At 45.5% G+C, this 19,021-nt stretch overlaps 1 protein-coding gene across 7 annotated transcripts in view; it reads left to right on the top strand.

Annotated features, from left to right (window-relative positions):
- ctif (cap binding complex dependent translation initiation factor) overlaps window positions 1-19,021 on the top strand; it is a 183,994-nt gene that overhangs the window by 54,616 nt on the left and 110,357 nt on the right. For all 7 annotated transcript variants that reach the window (XM_033033774.1, XM_033033767.1, XM_033033784.1 and 4 more), the window contains exon 3: window positions 7,580-7,660. In XM_033033774.1, coding sequence (XP_032889665.1) covers window positions 7,580-7,660 — 81 coding nt within the window. The remainder of the gene's footprint in view (window positions 1-7,579; window positions 7,661-19,021) is intronic.

Genomic DNA, 19,021 nt, shown 5'->3' with positions numbered 1-19,021 from the left:
GAGCAAAAAGTATCTTGTGGTTCTATTTCAGCACACTTTTACATGTTTCAGTTCTGGTCTGTTTGTAGTCTGGGTTACTGGCTAAAATCCCATGGATTCATAATGCAGGACACTACCAAAGTTGAAAGGAAACTAGGCAAGGTAACCATGGATGAATGGTACCAAAACTTTTTAGAATTAAAGGAGTAACTCAGAGAGAGGACCTTGGTGGATTTTGAGGTTTTAGGAAAGAATGAATACAGCTGAGGAAAAACAAAAGAAGGATCAACCCAAGTTTCTTAAGGAATGGGTCATAGTTACAGCGTGGAAACAGACCCATCGGCTCAAGCTGCCCACACCGGCCAACATGTCCCATCTACACTAGTCCCACCTGCCTGCATTTGGCCCATATCACTCTAAACCTCTCCTATCCACATACCTGCCTAAATGTTTCTTAAATGTTGTGATGGCACCTGCCCCAACTACCTCCTCTGGCCGCTTGTTCCATACACCTACAACCCTTTGCATGAATAAGTTACCCCTCAGGTTGCTATTAAATCTTACCCTCCTCACCTTTAAACCTATGTCTGCTAGTTCTCTATTCTACTACTATGGTCAAGAGAATCTGTGCATCTACCCGATCTATTCCTGTCATGATTTTATGCACCTCCATAAGATCACCCCTCATCATCCTGCTCTCCATGGAATAGAGTCCTAGCCTACTCAACCTCCCTCTATAATTCAGGCCCTCGAGTCCTGGCAGCATCCTTGTAAATCTTCTCTGCACTCTGTCCTGCTTGACAACATCTTTCCTACAACATAGTGTCCAAGATTGAACACAATACTCTGAATGCGGCCTCACCAACGTTTTGTACAACTGCAACATAACCTTCCAACTTCTTTGCTCCGTATTCTGACTAATGAAGGCCAATGTGCCAAAGGCCTTTTTGACCACCCTTTGCACCTGAGATACCACTTTCAATGAACTGTGTACAAGTACTCCTTGATCCCTCTGCTCTACACCATTCCCCTGAGCCCTACCCTTTACTGTGTAGGTTCTGCCCATGAGAGTAGGTTGGGCTTTGTTGAGTCGGGCCATCTGCTCATTGCTTGAGAAAACTTCCTAGGATACACTTAACAAATTCGTCCCCATCAAATTTTTTGGCACATAGGCAGTCTTAGTCAATATTAGCAAAGTTAAAATCATTTATTATTACTACCATGGACAGTAAATGGCAGAACCCTTGGGTACATTGATGTACAAAGGATCTTGGGGTGCAAGCCCATAGCTTCCTGAAAGTAGGAGTATGTGGCAAGGGTGGTAAAGAAGGTGAATGGCATGCATCCCTTCATCAGTCGAGGCATCATATCATCATATCTATATACTTTTAAAAGTGTGTTTGTGGGTGTCAGATTTGGCCTTTGATTCCTTGGTCCGCCAAAACCACATGCAAAAACTCCGAGATGTTTTCCATTTCGCTAGCCATTGCACTTTTAGATTCACTCATCCACTCCTCATTACATTTAGACATTTTTATGTACACATCTATATATTACTAAAAGTCTGTTCTTGACCGGTTTTGGCCTTCTGTGCTGTGATTTCCGAGAGAACGCCGCCACCTACGGCCGTCATTTTTGGCCACCTTGCTCAGAGCCCCCCTCCGCCGCATGTGTGCCGAGGATTTTGCCCGTCGATTAAAAATGACAGAGATATTAATGTTTTTACAAAATTCCCCATTCTCTTTGCTGCCCCCGCTGGCGGCAGGGGGGAGGGACTATAAAACCAGGAAGTGGTGTGCCACACAGTCTCTTCAAGATGGAGGAAGGCAGAGGGTCACGTTTCTCTGAGCTGTGAATAACACTGAACACATGTCTACTCAAATGTAAGTGCCCTTAGTGGTTCTAAAATGCTTGCAGAATGTGTCTATTGGTTCTAAAGCTTGCAAAAAAGTGTCTATTGGTTCTAAAGCTTGCAAAAAATGTCTATTGGTTCTAAAGCTTGCAAAAATTGTCTCTATTGGTTCTAAAGCTTGCAAAAATTGTCTCTATTGGTTCTAAAGCTTGCAAAAAAATGTCTATTGGTTCTAAAGCTTTCAAAAAAATGTCTATTGGTTCTAAAGCTTGCAAAAAGTGTCTCTATTGGTTCTAAAGCTTGCAAAAAATGTCTATTGGTTCTAAAGCTTGCAAAAAAATGTCTATTGGTTCTAAAGCTTGCAAAAAAATGTATTGGTTCTAAAGCTTGCAAAAAAATGTCTATTGGTTCTAAAGCTTGCAAAAAAATGCCTCTATTGGTTCTAAAGCTTGCAAAAAAATGTCTATTGGTTCTACAGCTTGCAAAAAAAATGTCTTTATTGGTTCTAAAGCTTGCAAAAAAATGTCTCTATTGGTTCTAAAGCTTGCAAAAAAAATGTCTATTGGTTCTAAATCTTGCAAAAATATGTCTTGGTTCTAAAGCTTGCAAAAAATGTCTATTGGTTCTAAAGCTTGCAAAACGTGTCTCTATTGGTTCTAAAGCTTACAAAAAAAAAGTCTATTGGTTCTAAAATGGTTCATACTAGCGCTCCAGAAAGCGCCATTCCCCTCCCCTGGTTGGTTTGGCTTGGCTTGGGTGTGTCTTGAAATTGAAAGGCACTACTTACTGCAAATGGTGGCATGAAGTTGAAAGGCACTACTTGCTGCAAATGGTGGCTTGGGAGCTTTGGCTTGAAGTTGAAAGGCACTATTACTGCAAATGGTGGCTTGGTTGCTTTGGCTTGAAGTTGAAAGGCACTTCTTACTGCAAATGGTGGCTTGGGTGTGGCTTGAAGTTAAAAGGCACTACTTACTGCAAATGGGGGGTGTGGGTGCATTGGCTTGAAGTTGAAAGGCATTACTTACTGCAAATGGTGGCATGAAGTTGAAAGGCACTACTTACTGCAAATGGTGGCTTGGGTGCTTTGGCTTGAAGTTGAAAGCACTACTTACTGCAAATGGTGGCGGGAGGTTTGGTTTGAAGTTGAAAGGCACTATTACTGCAAATGGTGGCTTGGTTGCTTTGGCTTGAAGTTGAAAGGCACTTCTTACTGCAAATGGTGGCTTGGGTGTGGCTTGAAGTTGAAAGACACCACTTACTGCAAATGATGGCTTGGGTGTGGCTTGTAGTTGAAAGACACCACTTACTGCAAATGGTGGCATGAAGTTGAAAGGCACTACTTACTGCAAATGGAGGCTTGGTTGCTTTGGCTTGAAGTTGAAAGGCACTACTTACTGCTAATTGTGGCTTGGTTGCTTTGGCTTGAAGTTGAAAGGCACTACTTACTGCTAATTGTGGCTTGGGAGCTTTGGCTTGAAGTTGAAAGGCACTACTTACTGCAAATGGTGGCTTGGGAGCTTTGACTTGAAGTTGAAAGGCACTACTTACTGCAAATGGTGGTTTGGTTGCTTTGACTTGAAGTTGAAAGGCACTACTTCCTGCAAATGATGGCTTGGGTGTGGCTTGAAGTTGAAAGGCACTACTTACTGCAGATGGTGGCGGGTGCAATGGCTTGAGGTTAAAATGCATTACTCACTGCGAATGGGGGTGTGGGTGCATTGGCTTGAAGTTGAAAGGCACTACTTACTGCAAATGGTGGCTTGGGTGCTTTGGCTTTTAGTTGAAAGGCACTACTTACTGCAAATTGTAGCTTGGGTGCTTTGGCATTAAGTTGAAAGGCACTGCAAATGGTGGCATGAAGTTGAAAGGCACTACTTACTGCAAATGGTGACGGGTGCATTGGCTTGAAGTTGAAAGGCACCACTTACTGCAAATGGTGGCATGCAGTTGAAATGCACTACTTACTGCAAATGGTGGCTTGGGTGCTTTGGCTTGAAGTTGAAAGGCACTACTTACTGCAAATGGTGGCATGAAGTTGAAATGCACTACTTACTGCAAATGGTGGCTTGGGTGCATTGGCTTAAAGTTGAAAGGCACTACTGTAAATGCACTTACTTCCTGTTTGCACTGTATATTGATTTTAGATAAAATGCTACCACTTACGGCTGTGATTTTTGGCCATCTTACTCAGTCCCCCCTCCGCTGAGCAGGTGCAGAGAATTCTTCTCATCAATGAAAAATAAAAGTGTTATTAGTTTTTTTTTAAATGTTGAGAATCTCTCTCCTGTCAATCACTCCATGAAAGCCACACCTTTTCCGGTGGGGGGGGGGGGGAGGGGTTATAAAACCCGGAAATGTGGGTGTGGCTCAGTCTCTGCAAGATGGAGGAGGGAGATGTCACGACTCGCTGTCTTTAGTGGCTTTGCACCCTACTTCAAATGGTATGAAACTGCACTTGAATTTGGTGGCCTTGCACCCTGCTAGAAGTGGTAAGAAACTGCACTTGAATTTGGTGGCCTTATATCCTGCTTGAAATAGAATTTCAAGGATTAGCCGTGAGTCAACTACCAGCCCACCAGCCGTGAGTGAGTGAGTTGCCAGCACAACAGGCTTGATTGACTGAGACGCCAGCCCAAGAATCCATTTGGCGCACAATTTGCATACTAGCCCTCTGGAAACCAGTCCCTTCAGCCCACAACACCCATACTAGCGCTCCAGAAACCCCCCCCCCCCCCACTGGCCACCAATATTAGAATTGGTGGAGAAGTGGAATATTGCGTTGGATGACCAGCCCTCCTGTGTGATGCCCCCACTTAGTCTAGTTTTCTAATAAAATCCTTCCCCCCCCCCCACTCACTCATTTTGTCGCCGCCTGCTGGCCAGCCACCATAAGGGCTGCTGCCGCCCGACTCTCCTACAAAAACGCCGACATTTTTCTTATTTCGCTGGCTTATTTTCGCTGCTGCTGCCCGGCTCTCCTCCACTATAAATTTCTATAAATCCTCTATAAATTTGGTCAATTATTTTCTGAGATATTTACTAAATATTTACAAAAATTTATAACCAAACTGAAATTTAAAAAAAATATTAAGGTTGCCCAGCTGCTGACCTCACAATGCCTTTGCTCCTGGCCCACCTGGCCCCGCCCCCCCGCCTGCTGGCCCCCCGTTGTGGATTAAAGCAATCTTTATTTCTTTTTTCATTGCATTGAATTTTATTTTCTCATTTAGCTCCACTAATCCATTCCATTGTTTTTCATTGAATTGAATTGAATTATTTCTCACTTACAATCACTAATTCTTAACATTAACTTTTAATTTCAGAGTTTAAAAAAAATAAATCTGCTGTCTTCATTGACAGCTTAGATCTGATCCGCTGTGTGTGTGTGTGCGTGTGTGCGTGTGTGCGTGTGTGTATGTCGCGGCAGGCTCCTCCCCTGAATTCCATACTGCCGACAGCTTTTGTGCATGAGACGCGCACGATTCATTTCCAGAACATTCTGAACGTGTGACGCACAGTTGCATTTCCCTCTCTCTGTCCCTCTCCCTCTCTCTCTCTCCCCCATCTCTCTCTCTCCCCATCTCTCTCTCTCTCTCCCCATCTCTCTCTCTCTCTCTACCCATCTCTCTCTCTCTCTCTAACCCATCTCTCTCTCTCTCCCCCATCTCTCTCTCCCCATCTCTCTCTCTCTCTCCTCTCCCCATCGCTCTCCTATCTCTCTCTCCCTTTCTTCCCCTCTCTCTGCCTCTCTCCCCCATCTCTCTCTCTCTCTCCCCCCATCTCAGCTCTCTCTCTCCCGCATCTCTCTCTCTCCCCATCTCTCTCTCTCCCCCATCTCTCTCTCTCCCTCCCTCTCTCTCTCTCTCTCCCCTTCTCTCTTTCTCTCTCCCCATCTCTCTCTCCCGCATCTCTCTCTCCCCCATTTCTCTCTCTCCCATCTCTTCCCCCCTCTCTCTCTCTCCCCCTCTCTCTCTCTCTCCCCTCTCTCTCCCCTCTCTCTCTCTCCCCCCTCTCTCTCCTCTCTCTATCCCCTCTCTCTCTCTCTCTCTCTCTCTCTCTCTCTCCCCCTCTCTCTCCCCCTTCCTCTCGCCCTTTCCACCCTCCCTCCCCTTCCCCCCTTCCCACCTCTCAACCCCCCTCTCTCTCCTCCCCTCACTCTCTCCTCCCCTCACTCTCTCCTCCCATCTCTCTCCTCCCGTCTCTCTCTCCCCTCCTCCCCCACCTCCCCTCCTCCCCCACCTCCCCTCCACCCCCTCTCCCTCTGTCTCTTGCCCTTCTGCCTCTGCCCCTTTCTTTCTGTCTCTCCCCATTCTCTCTCTGTCTTAACTCTCTACCCCCCCCCCCCCTCTCTAGACGTGCCTGCGAGTTGGGGGCTATGCGTCAGTGCATAGGGCGGTTATGGAGTAAAAGGAGCAAATTAATGATATTAATATAATATCAAGGGGGCTAGTTAGCATGTGTGCGGAGGCGTAGTTAGTGTGAGTGACGCTGCATGCCGCACCCCCCCCCCCCCTCCCCGCAAATACACATTGGGGGAACAGACCCAACGGATCTGCACTTGGTCTAGTTGACTATAAAAATTGACGTCATGTTGCAGCTGTTTAACATTCTGGCCAAACTATATTTGGACTATTGTGTGCAGTTATAGACTTCTTCTTGCATATGGCGTGCACAGCCTAAAGTTGTAGGTTCTATTTGATCCATTTTTTTGTGCACGTTGAGTTGATTGCATTAATCGAAAAAAAGTGAACCACGTGAAGGTTGTAATCACCCACCCCAGTTATAGACAATAGGTGCAGGAGTAGGCCATTCGGCCCTTTGAGCCAGCAATGTGATCATGGCTGATCATCAACAATCAGTACCCCGTTCCTGCCTTCTCACCATATCCCTTGACGTTGCTATCTTTAAGAGCTATATCTAACTCTCTTTGAAAGCAGCCAGAGAATTAGCCTCCACTGCCTTCTGCGGCATAGAATTCCACAGATTCACAATTCTCTGGGTGAAGACGTTTTTCCTCATCTCCGTTCTAAATGGCCTACCCCTTATTCTTAAACTGTGGCAACCGTAATACGGTTCTGGTCACCGCATTACGGGGAGGATGTTGAGGCTTTGGAGAGGGTGCAGAAGAGGTTTAATAAGATGTTGCCTGGATAAGAGAGTATTAGTTAGAAATGGGAACTGGCACAAGCGGACCCTGCATAAGCTGCCGTGAGCACTTGGTGGTTACTTGTCTTTCTGGCTGAGCCTGTGCTGTGACCACCTCCCCTGAAGCTCCAATCTACAACGCTTTGCGCTTCGTGTGTGCCCCTTAATGATTCCAACTGCTGCTCCAAGCACCGCATGAGATTTGAGAGATGCTGCAGCTGGACACACTTGCTACAAATGTAGTTGACAGAGAACAGAAGAAGGGTTTCGGCCCGAAACGTGGCCTATTTCCTTCGCTCGATAGATGCTGCTGCACCCGCTGAGTTTCTCCAGCATTTTTTTGTACCCTAGTTGACAGAGATACTTGATGAAAGAAAAAGGACCATTGTTAAGACTCGCCCTTCCTGCTGAAACTTGTAAATAGCCTCTGAACTTAGAACTGATGCACAGCACTTTCACTTCAAAGTAGTCCTTCTCAAAATGGCCACCGCACGAGAGCTTGCCTCCCTTTTTATATGCTGAACATTGCTCACTTGGCCAGTGGGAGGAGAACATTTATCTGCACTAGGTGTTATGTTGTACTTTCCTGTGTTTTATTTGCAGTGGAATGAAGATTTCACAGACACGCTAGATGTAAACTGGTCATCCCCAAAAGAAAAGAACTCCTGCAAACAAATTAATCAGGTAAAGAACATAAAACAAAGTCTTGAAGGAACTCAGTGAATCAGGCAACATCTGTGTTGGGAAATGGACTCTTCTCCAGACTAATCAACTGTCCTGAGTCTGAAGAAGGACCCAATCTGAAGCATCATCTGTCTGTTTATCTTCACTGTTTCCATTGTTGCCTGACCCGCTGAGTTCCTCTAACACTTTGTATTTTGCTTGATATTGGCATCTGCAGTCTCTTATCTCTCTAATCAGGTAAAGATCCTGTTGTATGCATTTATTTATGTTCACATGCATCAAGGTGAATGTTTTGTGTGCAAATGCAGTGGCAGCTGCATTTTGATTGTTGTGTATAATGAAAATAAGGACCTTTTCATAAAGTGCAATAGTAAGTTTGTAAAAAAAAAATCAGCAATTTCCCTTTGTAAATTGGACACGGCAAGTTTAAATAAAAAATACACAAAGCTAAGTATGAAAGGGTGAGGCAGCAATGAGATCAGATTTGTATGAATGGAAAACCTGATGCCTTTTTGTTAGGAGCAAATTGTGTGGCTGTTCTGATGGTTCATAGGATAAGGACATATTGTACTTGGGTAATGAACCTAATGTACCAAGAATGTTCCAGGATACAGTCGTTTTTCTTTTTCTGACTTGGTTGATACCAGTTGGGACAAAGAAAAGGTTGCGGCAACTAATTCCGCACGGGCAAAATAACATTTTTATCGTTCAGCTCGTTGTGTTACGACCTGGGTGTCACTGAGAACGCCAGCTATTATTGCTCATCTGTAATTGCCCTTGAGAAGGTGGCAGTGAGCTTTGAACAGCTCCCAATCTGCTGTTGAGCAGCGAGTTCCATTATTTAGATCCCACGGCGAAGAAAGGTCAAGCAGTAAGTTTCTCAATCACGATTGTGCAGGACACGCAGGTCACACAGTGTTTCTGTGCATCGGATGGCCTTTTCCTTGTTGGAGGTAGAGGTTGCAAGCTTGGGCGATGCTGCTCAAGTAGCCTAGATAAATGGAGTTCCATACCAAATATACCCAAGTTGTAGGTTAATTGGCCTCTGTAAAAAATGACCCTAATATGTAGGGAATGTGGTAGTATAGAACAAGGGTGAATGGGGGGATTGATGGTCAGCATGAACTCAGTGGGCTAAAGGGCTGTATCTCTAAATACAAACACACCTAGGACCCTAGCACCTTACTTAGAAGTTCATGATAAAATAGGCTGAAGTCAGCATGGTTTTGGAAAGGGGAAATCTTGCCTGACAAATCTGCTGGAATTCTTTGAGGAAGTAAATAGCAGGACAGACAAAGGAGCGTCTGTCAATGTTGTTTACCTAGATTTTCAGAAAGCCTTGATAAGGTGCCACACGTGAGGCCATGGTATCAAAGGGAAGATACTAGCATAGATAGCAGCTTGGCTGGATCGCAGAAGGCAAAGAGTGGCAATAAAGGGGGCTCAGTTCTTTCCTCACCTGCTCAGCCTTGATGGTCAGGTGCGACAAAGAAAGGGCAGAGCAAGTGGACCAGGGGGATTGTCGGGGACCGAGAGTTTGTCGGGGAGCAGGGGGGAGGGTGGGCAGAGACCCCACCATCAAATCTTTTTTTTTTTTTTAAACAAGGTTTAGCTTGTTGGCCCGTTGGCTCATTGTTAGGGGGTTACACGTTTCCCTGGTAGCTTTCAAGACAAAAAAAACACACAATTTCTATATTAACATGCAGAGAATTTCTTGCATGGTTGATCTCCTCAGCTCCATATCAAATACCAAACATATTTGAGATATGTTTCAGTACAATCAGATTAGAAAGCTTATTCCATATCCATTAGGTTACAAGAAGAATTCAAACCATTTGTCCCCTCCCTCATCTCTCAACATTACCTCTTGTCGGGACAACAGCCTCAAATTTCTGATGTCTACTTTCAGATGGAGTTAAATTCCATAGCTGCTTGGCATCAAATTGGATTCCAAGCATATCTGCTGCTGTTGCACAATTCTTATAGTGCTTTAATTATTGATATACAAAGAGAAAGACCAAGCAGTTTTATTTCCCCCTCATGTTACTTCCCTTCTCCCCCCCAAAGGTATGGTTTCATGGATGCCAACCCTAAAGTTGCAAAGACTGCAAAGGTAACTTGATACACATATCAGAATTATATAGCATGGAGACAAGGCTTTTTGGCCTAATGTGTCCATGCCAACAAAGATGCCTCAAAATGGACATCCCATTTGACTGTCTTTGACCAACATCCTTCTAAACCTTACATAACAGGAGAGACATTTCCTATCTCTGAACCTTTCCTATCCCTGTACCTAACTAAATGTATTTTGAACATTGTAATTGTGCTTGCCTTCGCCAGTTAATCTGGCAGTTCATTGTATATTTTCATCACCCTTTGTGTGAAAAACCTTGTCTTGGGTTCCTTTTAAATTGACACTAAACCTATGCCCTCCTGTGAACGTATTCACACATTTTTATTAGGGGGTTTCAGGATTTAGAACAAATGACAATATATTATTTTGTTAGGATGTTGTGCCACTTGGAGGGGAACCTGGTCTCATTCAACTGCTGCTCTTCTTGGTATTAGTGTTGTGAGTTTGGGTATTAGTGTTGTGAGTTTGGGTATTATTGTTGTGACTTTGTTAGAGTGGACAGGGTGAGTAAATGAAGTGTGTTTTGTAGATGGGACACACTGCAGCCATAATGCTCTGGTGGCAGATAAAATGAACATTTAGGGTGTCAACCTAGTGGATTACTTTGTCCCAGTTGGGTGTTGAGTTCCTTGCAGTCTAAAGGGGCTGTCCCACTTGGGCGACCTAATCTGCGAGTTTAGAAGAGTGTCTTTGTCCTTCAAACCCGCAGCATGGTCGACACGAGGTCCTATGATGTCGCTGGAACTCTCCTTCATGCTCAAGGGAAGTTCCCAAATACTCGTGGCCTCAGCTAGGGTGCGGAAAATTTTTCAGCATGTTGAAAAAATTACCGCGAGTAAAAGTTGGTCGGCATGGTTCTTTTTGACTCGTAGTGCAGTTGAGTGGGGCGCTATTTCGTTACAGGCAGTCGAGGGCAGCTGTATGCAAACTCCTTCGCTGACCGGGCATTTTAATTGGCTCATTGGAGTTTTCAGGACCAAGGAAAACCTACCGGCAGGTAAAATGCCCGCTAAACTTTATTATACTTCTTAAAAGCATCTCCACCCCTTCCCTTCCCTCCCTCCTTCCCGCCCCCCTTCCCGCCATTACTGTGTTGTCATTACACAACACTAAATCCAGAATTGTCTTTTCCCTGGTAGGCTCTAGTACAAGCTGCTGTAATCCATCTCGGGGACATTCTACAAACTCCTTTTCTTGGAGTCCAGTACCAACCTGATTTTCCCAGCCTACCTGCATGTTGAAATCTCCCATAACCACCGTAGCATTACTTTTGTTACATGCCAATTTTAACTCCTGATACAACTTGCACCCGATCTCCAGGTTACTGTTTGGGGGCCGGTAGATAACTCCATTAGGGTCTTTTTACCCATACAATTTCTCACTTCTATCCACAATGACTCTACATTTTCTGATTGTATGTCACCCCTCGCAAGGGACTGAATGTCATTCCTTACCAACAGAGCCACCCCACCCCCTCTGCCCACCTGTCTGCCTTTTCGATAGAACATATACCACTGAATATTCAGTTCCCAGCTCTGATCCTCTTGCAGTCATGTCTCTGTAATCCCACAACATCATATTTACCAATTTCTAACTGAGCTCATCCACTTTATTTCTTGTGCTTCGTGCATTCATATATGACACTTTTAATTCGGTATTCACCTCCCCTCTCACACCGGTTCCTATTTCACCTGACCTTACTCTCTTATCCCTTCTTGAACTTTAATTCGGGTGTCCCATTAATCCGGGTGTCTTTCGTAACTTTTCCTGGATTCTCTTCCCCTTTAACTCCATCCTTATACTCCCAATTTTTCAACCCCTCCCTGATGTTGATGTTGGAGAGGATCCAGAGGATGATCACTGGAGCGATTGGGTTATCGTACGATGAGCGTTTGACTGCTCTGGGCCTGCACACTGGAGTTTAGAAGGATGAAGGGTGCCCTTATTGAGACTTGCCAAATAGTGAAAGGCCTGGATAGAATGGATATGGAGAGGATGTTTCCACTTGTGGGAGAGTCTAGAACTAGAGGGCAGAGCATCAGAATAAAAGGACGCACCTTTAGAAAGGAGATGGGGAGAAATTTCTTCAGCCTTGGGTAAATCTGTGGAATTATTTGAGACAGAATTTAGGGAATTACGTATAGTGCAAGGTAAAGTCCGATTAAAAATAATCCAAGGGTCTTCAATGAAGTAGATGGTAGCTCAGGACCGCTCTCTAGTTGTTGATGGGATGGTTCCGTTGCCTGATGACAGCTGGGAAGAAACTATCCCTGAATCTGGAGGTGTGCATTTTCACACTTTTGTAACTCTTGCCTGATGGAAGAGCGGAAAAGAGGGAATGACCGGGGTGAGACTCGTGCTTGATTATGCTGGTGGCCTTGCCGTGTCAGCGTGAAGTGTAGATGAGTCAATGGTAGGGAGGTTGAATTGTGTGACTGTCTTGGCTGTGTCCACAATTCTCAGCAATTTCTTGCGGTCTTGGATGGAGCTGTTCCCAAACCATGTTGTGATGCATCCCGATAAAATGCTTTCTTGGGCACATCTGTAGAAGTTGGTGAGAGTTGTTGGGGATATGGCAAATTTCCTAAGCCTTCTAAGAAAGTAGAGGCATTGGTGTGCTTTCTTGGCCATTGTTTCGATATGACTAGTCCAGGACAAGTTGCTGGCAATATTTACTCCTAGGAACTTGAAGCTTTCAACCATCTCTACTTCTGAGCCGTCAATGTATATCGGGATATGTGTACCACTTCACCTCCTGAAGTCGATCACTATCTTTTTGTCTTGCTGATATTGAGAGAAAGTAATTGACATCCAATTACGAGGTTCTCCATCTCCTTCCTGTTTTCAGTCTCGTCCTTATTTGATATAAGATCATAAGCGATAGGAGCAGAATTAGGCCATTCCGCCTATCAAGTCTACTCCGCCATTCAACCATGGGTGATCTATCTCATCCTCCTAACCACATTCTCTTGCCTTCTCCCCATAACCTCTGACACCCGTAAGGTCCACTACGGTCATGACGTCCGTGAATTTGTAAATTGAGTTGGATTTGTGCTTTGCTGCACAATGATAGTGTGTAAGGAGTAAATAAAGTGGCTGAGAATGCATCCTTGCGGTGCAACAGTGTTACAATCTCTTACTTCATTGTGACCCTTGTACTTTTCTTTCATCCGCACTTTCTCTGCGGCTGTAATACTGTGCTCTGCTGTTTGTTTCCTTTCAGTTTGCACGACCTGTTTTACTTGTGCATGACCTGATTGTACTCTGGAATGGTATGATTTGAGTCATTGGCACACAAAGCTATTCACCATATTTGGTAAACATGACAATAATAAACTAACACCAATTTTTAAAAAGACAGCAGGTATTTGGGAATGCTAACTACTTCAGTTTGGCAGCATGGTTTAGGCAATTAAGACTAACCTTATTGGCATTTTCCACACCCCTGAAGTAAATTTAAAAAAAACCTCCAAGAATAGTTGTTTTAGTTTCAATTTAATCTCATAAAACCTGAAGGTTACTGTGGCACACAAATCAAATGTATCAGGGATATAACCGTAATTCTAAAATGACATCCTTCACAGCATTAAGGGACCGTCCCACTTGGGCGACCTAATTGGCGAGTTTAGGAAAGTTTGAAAAAAATGTCATGTTGAAGACCTCCTTCGACTATGTAGAAGACCAGCTTCGACTAGCTACGACTAACTTCGGGAAAATTGGACATCGAATAGTGGAGAGTGAAGACGACCTCCTTCGACCTCCCTTCAACTATGATGGAGACTATCTACGACTACCTTCGACTACCCGCGATGACCTACGACTAACATGCCGACCTACTACGACCTACTACGACTAAACCTACGAGTAAAAAAGGATCGTTTTTTTATCCATGGCAACCTTTTTTTACTCGCGGGCATTTTCTACATGTTGAAAAATACGTAGCGACCTAGCTGAGTCCTCGAGTACACGGGGACTACTCTCGAGCATGAAAGAGAGTTACAAAGACCTCCTCGGACCTCGTGTCGACCGTGCTGCGATTATGAGTCGAGGGCAAACTGGCCAGAACTCGCGGATTAGGTCGCCCAAGTGGGACAGCCCCTTTAGATGTACTGTAATATAGTCATTATTTTAAAATAATAAATAGGAAATATTTTTGTTATATATGTGAACTAGGATGTGGACATCTGATATCTGCAGATTAATTATTCAGGTGCTGAAACCAGTTAAACGAACAGATTGAACAATAAAAGTTTAGTCTCCAAGCAACTTTTCCATGTTCTGAGAACATTTGTGAAGAAACTAAAATAAAAGGAATTGGAATCTGGCTTTTTAGTGACATCAAAGCAAGTATTAAGTTAGTGGGTTTATGCCTCGTGGGCTTACTCCAATTATGACAAATGTTTGAAAAAAATGGAGTGAACAGCGCCACATAACTTAACATTGTTGGAAGCTAAATGAAAGGCAGCAATACATTTATGTTACTGGACATAGTTTGGAGGCCTAGTCTAATGTTCTGCAGATATAAATTGAAATGCTATTGTGGCAACCAGAAATTTTTAATGCTAATTAAATAATCTTGAATAAAATGTAAGCATTTGTGATGGTGATAATTAAACAAAAATCCATCTAGTTATGAATGTCCTTTTAAGGAAGGGAATTTGTTGCTTTTATCTGATCTGGCCTATGTGTCACTAGACTCGGAACAATGTAGTTTGCTCTGAAATAAACGTCCAAAATAGCTTTGCAAGTCATTCTGTCGTTCCAACCAACAACAAAACAGTAATAAAATTATACAGAGAGCTGCCATTGGCCAAGGCACTCAATTCTAACATGACATAAAGGTACCATTTGCTCCAGTCAACCCTACAACTGCTTCAGCTGGTGAATCAGTATTTTAGTTTAGTTTAGAGATACAGGTGCACAACCTTTTATCCGAAAGCCTTGGGACCAGACACTTTTCGTAATTCGGAATTTGTCGGCCTTCGGAATGGACATTTTTTAGCGTAGATTTTAATGGCTGGCTCAGTGGTAGAGTGCTCGGCTCATATCCGCAAGGTCGCGAGTTTGCGCCTTGATCCCGGCAGTTCCTCGGTCGCGAGTTTGAGTCTTCAATGTAGTTTTTTCTTGCAGAATAAATGTCTGTATGAAATGCAGTGTGTTGAATGAATTCCTGAATTTGTAAATGTGACCGCAGCATTGAATCACCTCTCGCACTCATGTCACCCTAGCGGGGCTACATGCCCTTAGGCGGCCTAAGGCGACATTTTCACACTCTTATATCCGTGTGCAGCAGAGGCGACGTGCGTTTGGCGCCAAACGTGAGCTTTGGCGTGCCATGTTTAGCGCCAAACGTGAGCTTTGGCGAGCTTTGGTGTGCAGACGACATCCTGGAAAAAATGTCCGGTTTCTTCCAGGTAGGCGATATACCCTCCCGGGCAATATACCCTCCACTTCTCTTTTATGAAGGGGATTTAGTTCCCCTTTCTTCCAGGACCGACCGGAGGTTCCGCTGTCACCTCTGCGGGCCACCCTCGGTGAACGCTCACTCAACTTTGTCTTGGGATTCCTACTCTCCCGCGCAATGTACCCTCACCTTCTCTTTTATGAATGGGGATTTAGTTCCCCTTTCTTCGAGGACCGACCGGAGGTTCCGCTGTCACCTCTGCGGGCCGCCCTCGGTGAACGTCCTGTCTCCCTGTCCCTGGGATAGTAGGGGGCGATCAAACAGCACAATACCCCCCTCCAACTCCAGAGGAATCCGCTCCCCGATGGGCCACTACGGCGACAAGTGGCAGTTCGCCCACAGCCCGAGCTGCGCGACCCCAAGAGCAAGACGTACCTTCCACACCATCAGCTTCTGCCCATACGGGGAGCGTGTTCCTCTGGAGTTGGAGCGGGGCTGGGCTGGAGTTGCTGATCTGGGATCTCCGTGCTTGCAGTGGGCCTGGGGGTCGGTGTCCCGATGAGGGGGCGCAGCTCGGGCTGTGGGCGAACTGCCACTTGTCGCCGTAGCGGCCCATCGGGGAACGGCTTCTGGTGGTCCTGACGTCTCCGGCCAGTTTGCAGTTTTCCTCTGGAGTTGGAACGGGGCTGGGCTGCTGCTGGCTGTGGGTCTCTGGGATCTCCGTGCTTGCAGTGGGCCTGGGGGTCGGTGTCCCGTTGGTCCTGACGTCTCCGGTGACTGGCACTGACCTGCTGGCATCGCCGACGTGAAGACAGTGCAAAGCCCCCGCACCGGTGCAATGGGCGGGGAGCTGGAGAGGGAAGGGGTCACACACATGGCCGGGAAGCAGAGGGGTGTAGGTGGGGTGAAACTGAAGGGAGCGACAATCTGCTGCTGCTGCCTGCCCGTTGAGTTAAAAAGTTCCCACGCAAGACTCACGATACACTGTGTGAGTCTACCGTGGGAACTTTTTAACTCAGCGGGCAGGCAGCAGCATATTGTCAATTATTAACCCTCCCGCGCAATATACCCTCACCTTCTCTTTTATGAATGGGGATTTAGTTCCCCTTTCTTCGAGAACCGACCGGAGGTTCCGCTGTCACCTCTGCGGGCCGCCCTCGGTGAACGTTTTCAAGGACCTTTCTTCAAGGACCGAAAAAATGTCCGCTATTCGGAGGTTTTCGTTATTTGGATCTTCGGATAAAAGGTTGTGCACCTGTACAGCGCGAGAATGGGCCCTTCAGCCCACCGAGTCCAAGCCAACCAGTGTTCCCGTACATTAGCATGATCCTACACACGAGGGACAATTTGCAATCTTTACCAAAGCCACTTAACCCACTGTAGACATACACCAGACACAGTATGTGATTCAAGTTCATCTTTAATCAGCACTGAGACTTTAACAGCATAAAGGATAGTTGGTTGTCAGTACATCCTAGCTGCTCGAACTGAACCGTGCTGGAAGCAAGTGTTAGTATAAGTGTTACAGTGGGGTGGAGTTAGTGATGCTGGCTTGTGTGTGATTGGTTGACATGCATCATCAATCTACATCCTTCCCCCTAAAGACTAAGTGTGGAAAGGGCACCTATGCCATGAAGTTAAACATACTCGTTATATCTGTCTGGTGGTCTACTAACACGGCCCGAGCGCGTGCGGACCAAACCCTCTCCTCCCTCTCCTGAAAGATGAGGTGGAGAGCCTGGAAGTGAGAATGGCGCGGGAGAGGCTTGTGGTGACATGCAGGAGGTGAGGCCCCGTGGTTAGTCACGACCGCGGGACGTGGAGGGGTGTGAGGCATGCGGGGACGGGTGGGAAGCATGGCAAAAGGCGGCTGGAACTGGAGCGGCGGAGCATAGCAGAATGTTCTGGATCGTCGAATGGCATCTGGACCCGCAAGGTAGGAGGGAGGCCTTGACAGTGTCTGGTTCATTTCAGTGTGCAATGTTCATGTAGTGTCATCAATCTACACCCACTAACCTTTATCAGGGCTGCCAACATAGGGTGAGAGTGAGAAATTGCGAGGGACCAAGCCCGGGGGAGCGTGGCGACTGAGGTGGGGGGGGGGGGGGAAGGCAGTCTGCCTCATGACATAAGGGGAAGAAGTTGTACAGTTTGATAGCCACAGGGAAAAAAGGATCTCCTGTGGCATTCTGTACTGCATCTTCGTGGAACCAGTCTGTTGCTGAAGGTACTCCTCAGATTGAACAGTGTGTCATGGAGGGGGTGAGCTGTATTGTCCAAGATGCTCCGCAGTTTGAGGAGCATCCTTCCCTCCAAGACCACCTCTAACTCCGCCCCCAGGACGGAGCCTGCCTTCCTGATAATCTTGTTGGCGTCCGCAGCCTTCGCCCTGCTGCCCCAGCACACGACAGCGAAGAAGATGGCACTGGCTGCCACCGATTGGTAGAACATCTGCAGCATCTTACTGCAGATGTTGAAGGAGCGGAGACTTCTCAAAAAGTGCAGGTGGCTCTGTCCCTTCTTGTACAGGGCCTCAGCGTTCCTGGACCAGTCCAGTGTACTGTCCAGGTACACTCCAAGGTATTTGTACTCCTTGGTAAACTGCATATCCACACTATTGAAGGAGACGGGGGTGTTCCTCTCCTCCTAAAGTCCACCACTAACTCCTTATACTGAGAACTAAAATAAAGCAGTGAAGAGGCTTTGAATGAGTAATAGGTAATGGGATCATGTAGGAGGTGATTGGAAAGTCAGAGTGGTTGGTGGGGTGAAAGGTGAGGTTCAGGGGAACTGTTTCCATGTTGTTTCTGGGGGGAGGGGAAATGAGAGAATGACTGTGAGATGCAGAGAAGATGCGGGTGAAGAATCCATCTATGATAGCAGGGGGAAACATGTTTATTAAAGAAAGAGGGCATTTCTGATACCCGAGAATGGAAAACCACATCTTGGGAGCAGTTGCAGAAGAGAGATTGGGAATAGGGGATAGCATCTTTGTCCCAATACCTCTGTTAGTTATTAGTCATCCTTTGCTGGTTTCTAATGTTTTCCCAATCTTTGCCCTACCACAAATCTTCAGAATGTTATCTTTCACTGCCATAATTCTATGACTTACATAGATCATCACAGATGGATCTTTCACGCAATAAAATGCATTTCTGTTGGGAATTACGATATGTTTCCTTAAATTCCTGCCTCTGCTACTGTTTTACCTCTTAATTTATTTTCTTTGTGTACTTTAGCCACTCGATCTTCATGTGTTTATAATTGACTTTGAGTTTAAGATTCTAGTTTTGAACCTAATTTTCCTTCCCTCAAGCTGGTTATGGAATATTTTCATGTTATAATCACTTTTCCCTGATGCTTGTTCCAACCACCCTTCTCTGCCAATGGATATATGCCCTTCCTGTTCATACTGTCGAGGCTTCTTAATTTTATGTATCGCAATAAAATTTTCCCTCAATATCTTTTGCTCGAAAGAAATTGAACCTCCCATCCAGCGTTTTTCTCCTTGCAACTATAATTTTCTGGCCCTGAAGGCACTGTCATAAATCTCCTCCACTGTCTGGCTGGTGCTAACTGGAAGATACTATTCTGAGGTTTGGATGGCAAAGTATTGTCTAATCGGAATAGAGGGAAGCATTGTTCTGCACCTAATCAATCTATATTAGGCCTGGCCATGTTCAATGCCCAGTGCTGAAATTAAAGCCTGGAATGTGTAACGTTCCCACTTTGGTTTGTAGAAGAAATCGGGAAGAAGGTACAGGAACCTGAAAACTGCAACGCCCAGGTTCAGGAACAGCTTCTTCTCTACAGCCATCAG

Source organism: Amblyraja radiata, chromosome 1 (genome assembly GCF_010909765.2).
Source record: "Amblyraja radiata isolate CabotCenter1 chromosome 1, sAmbRad1.1.pri, whole genome shotgun sequence".
NCBI lineage: Eukaryota > Metazoa > Chordata > Chondrichthyes > Rajiformes > Rajidae > Amblyraja > Amblyraja radiata.
This window is presented reverse-complemented; position numbering and strand designations above follow the sequence as displayed.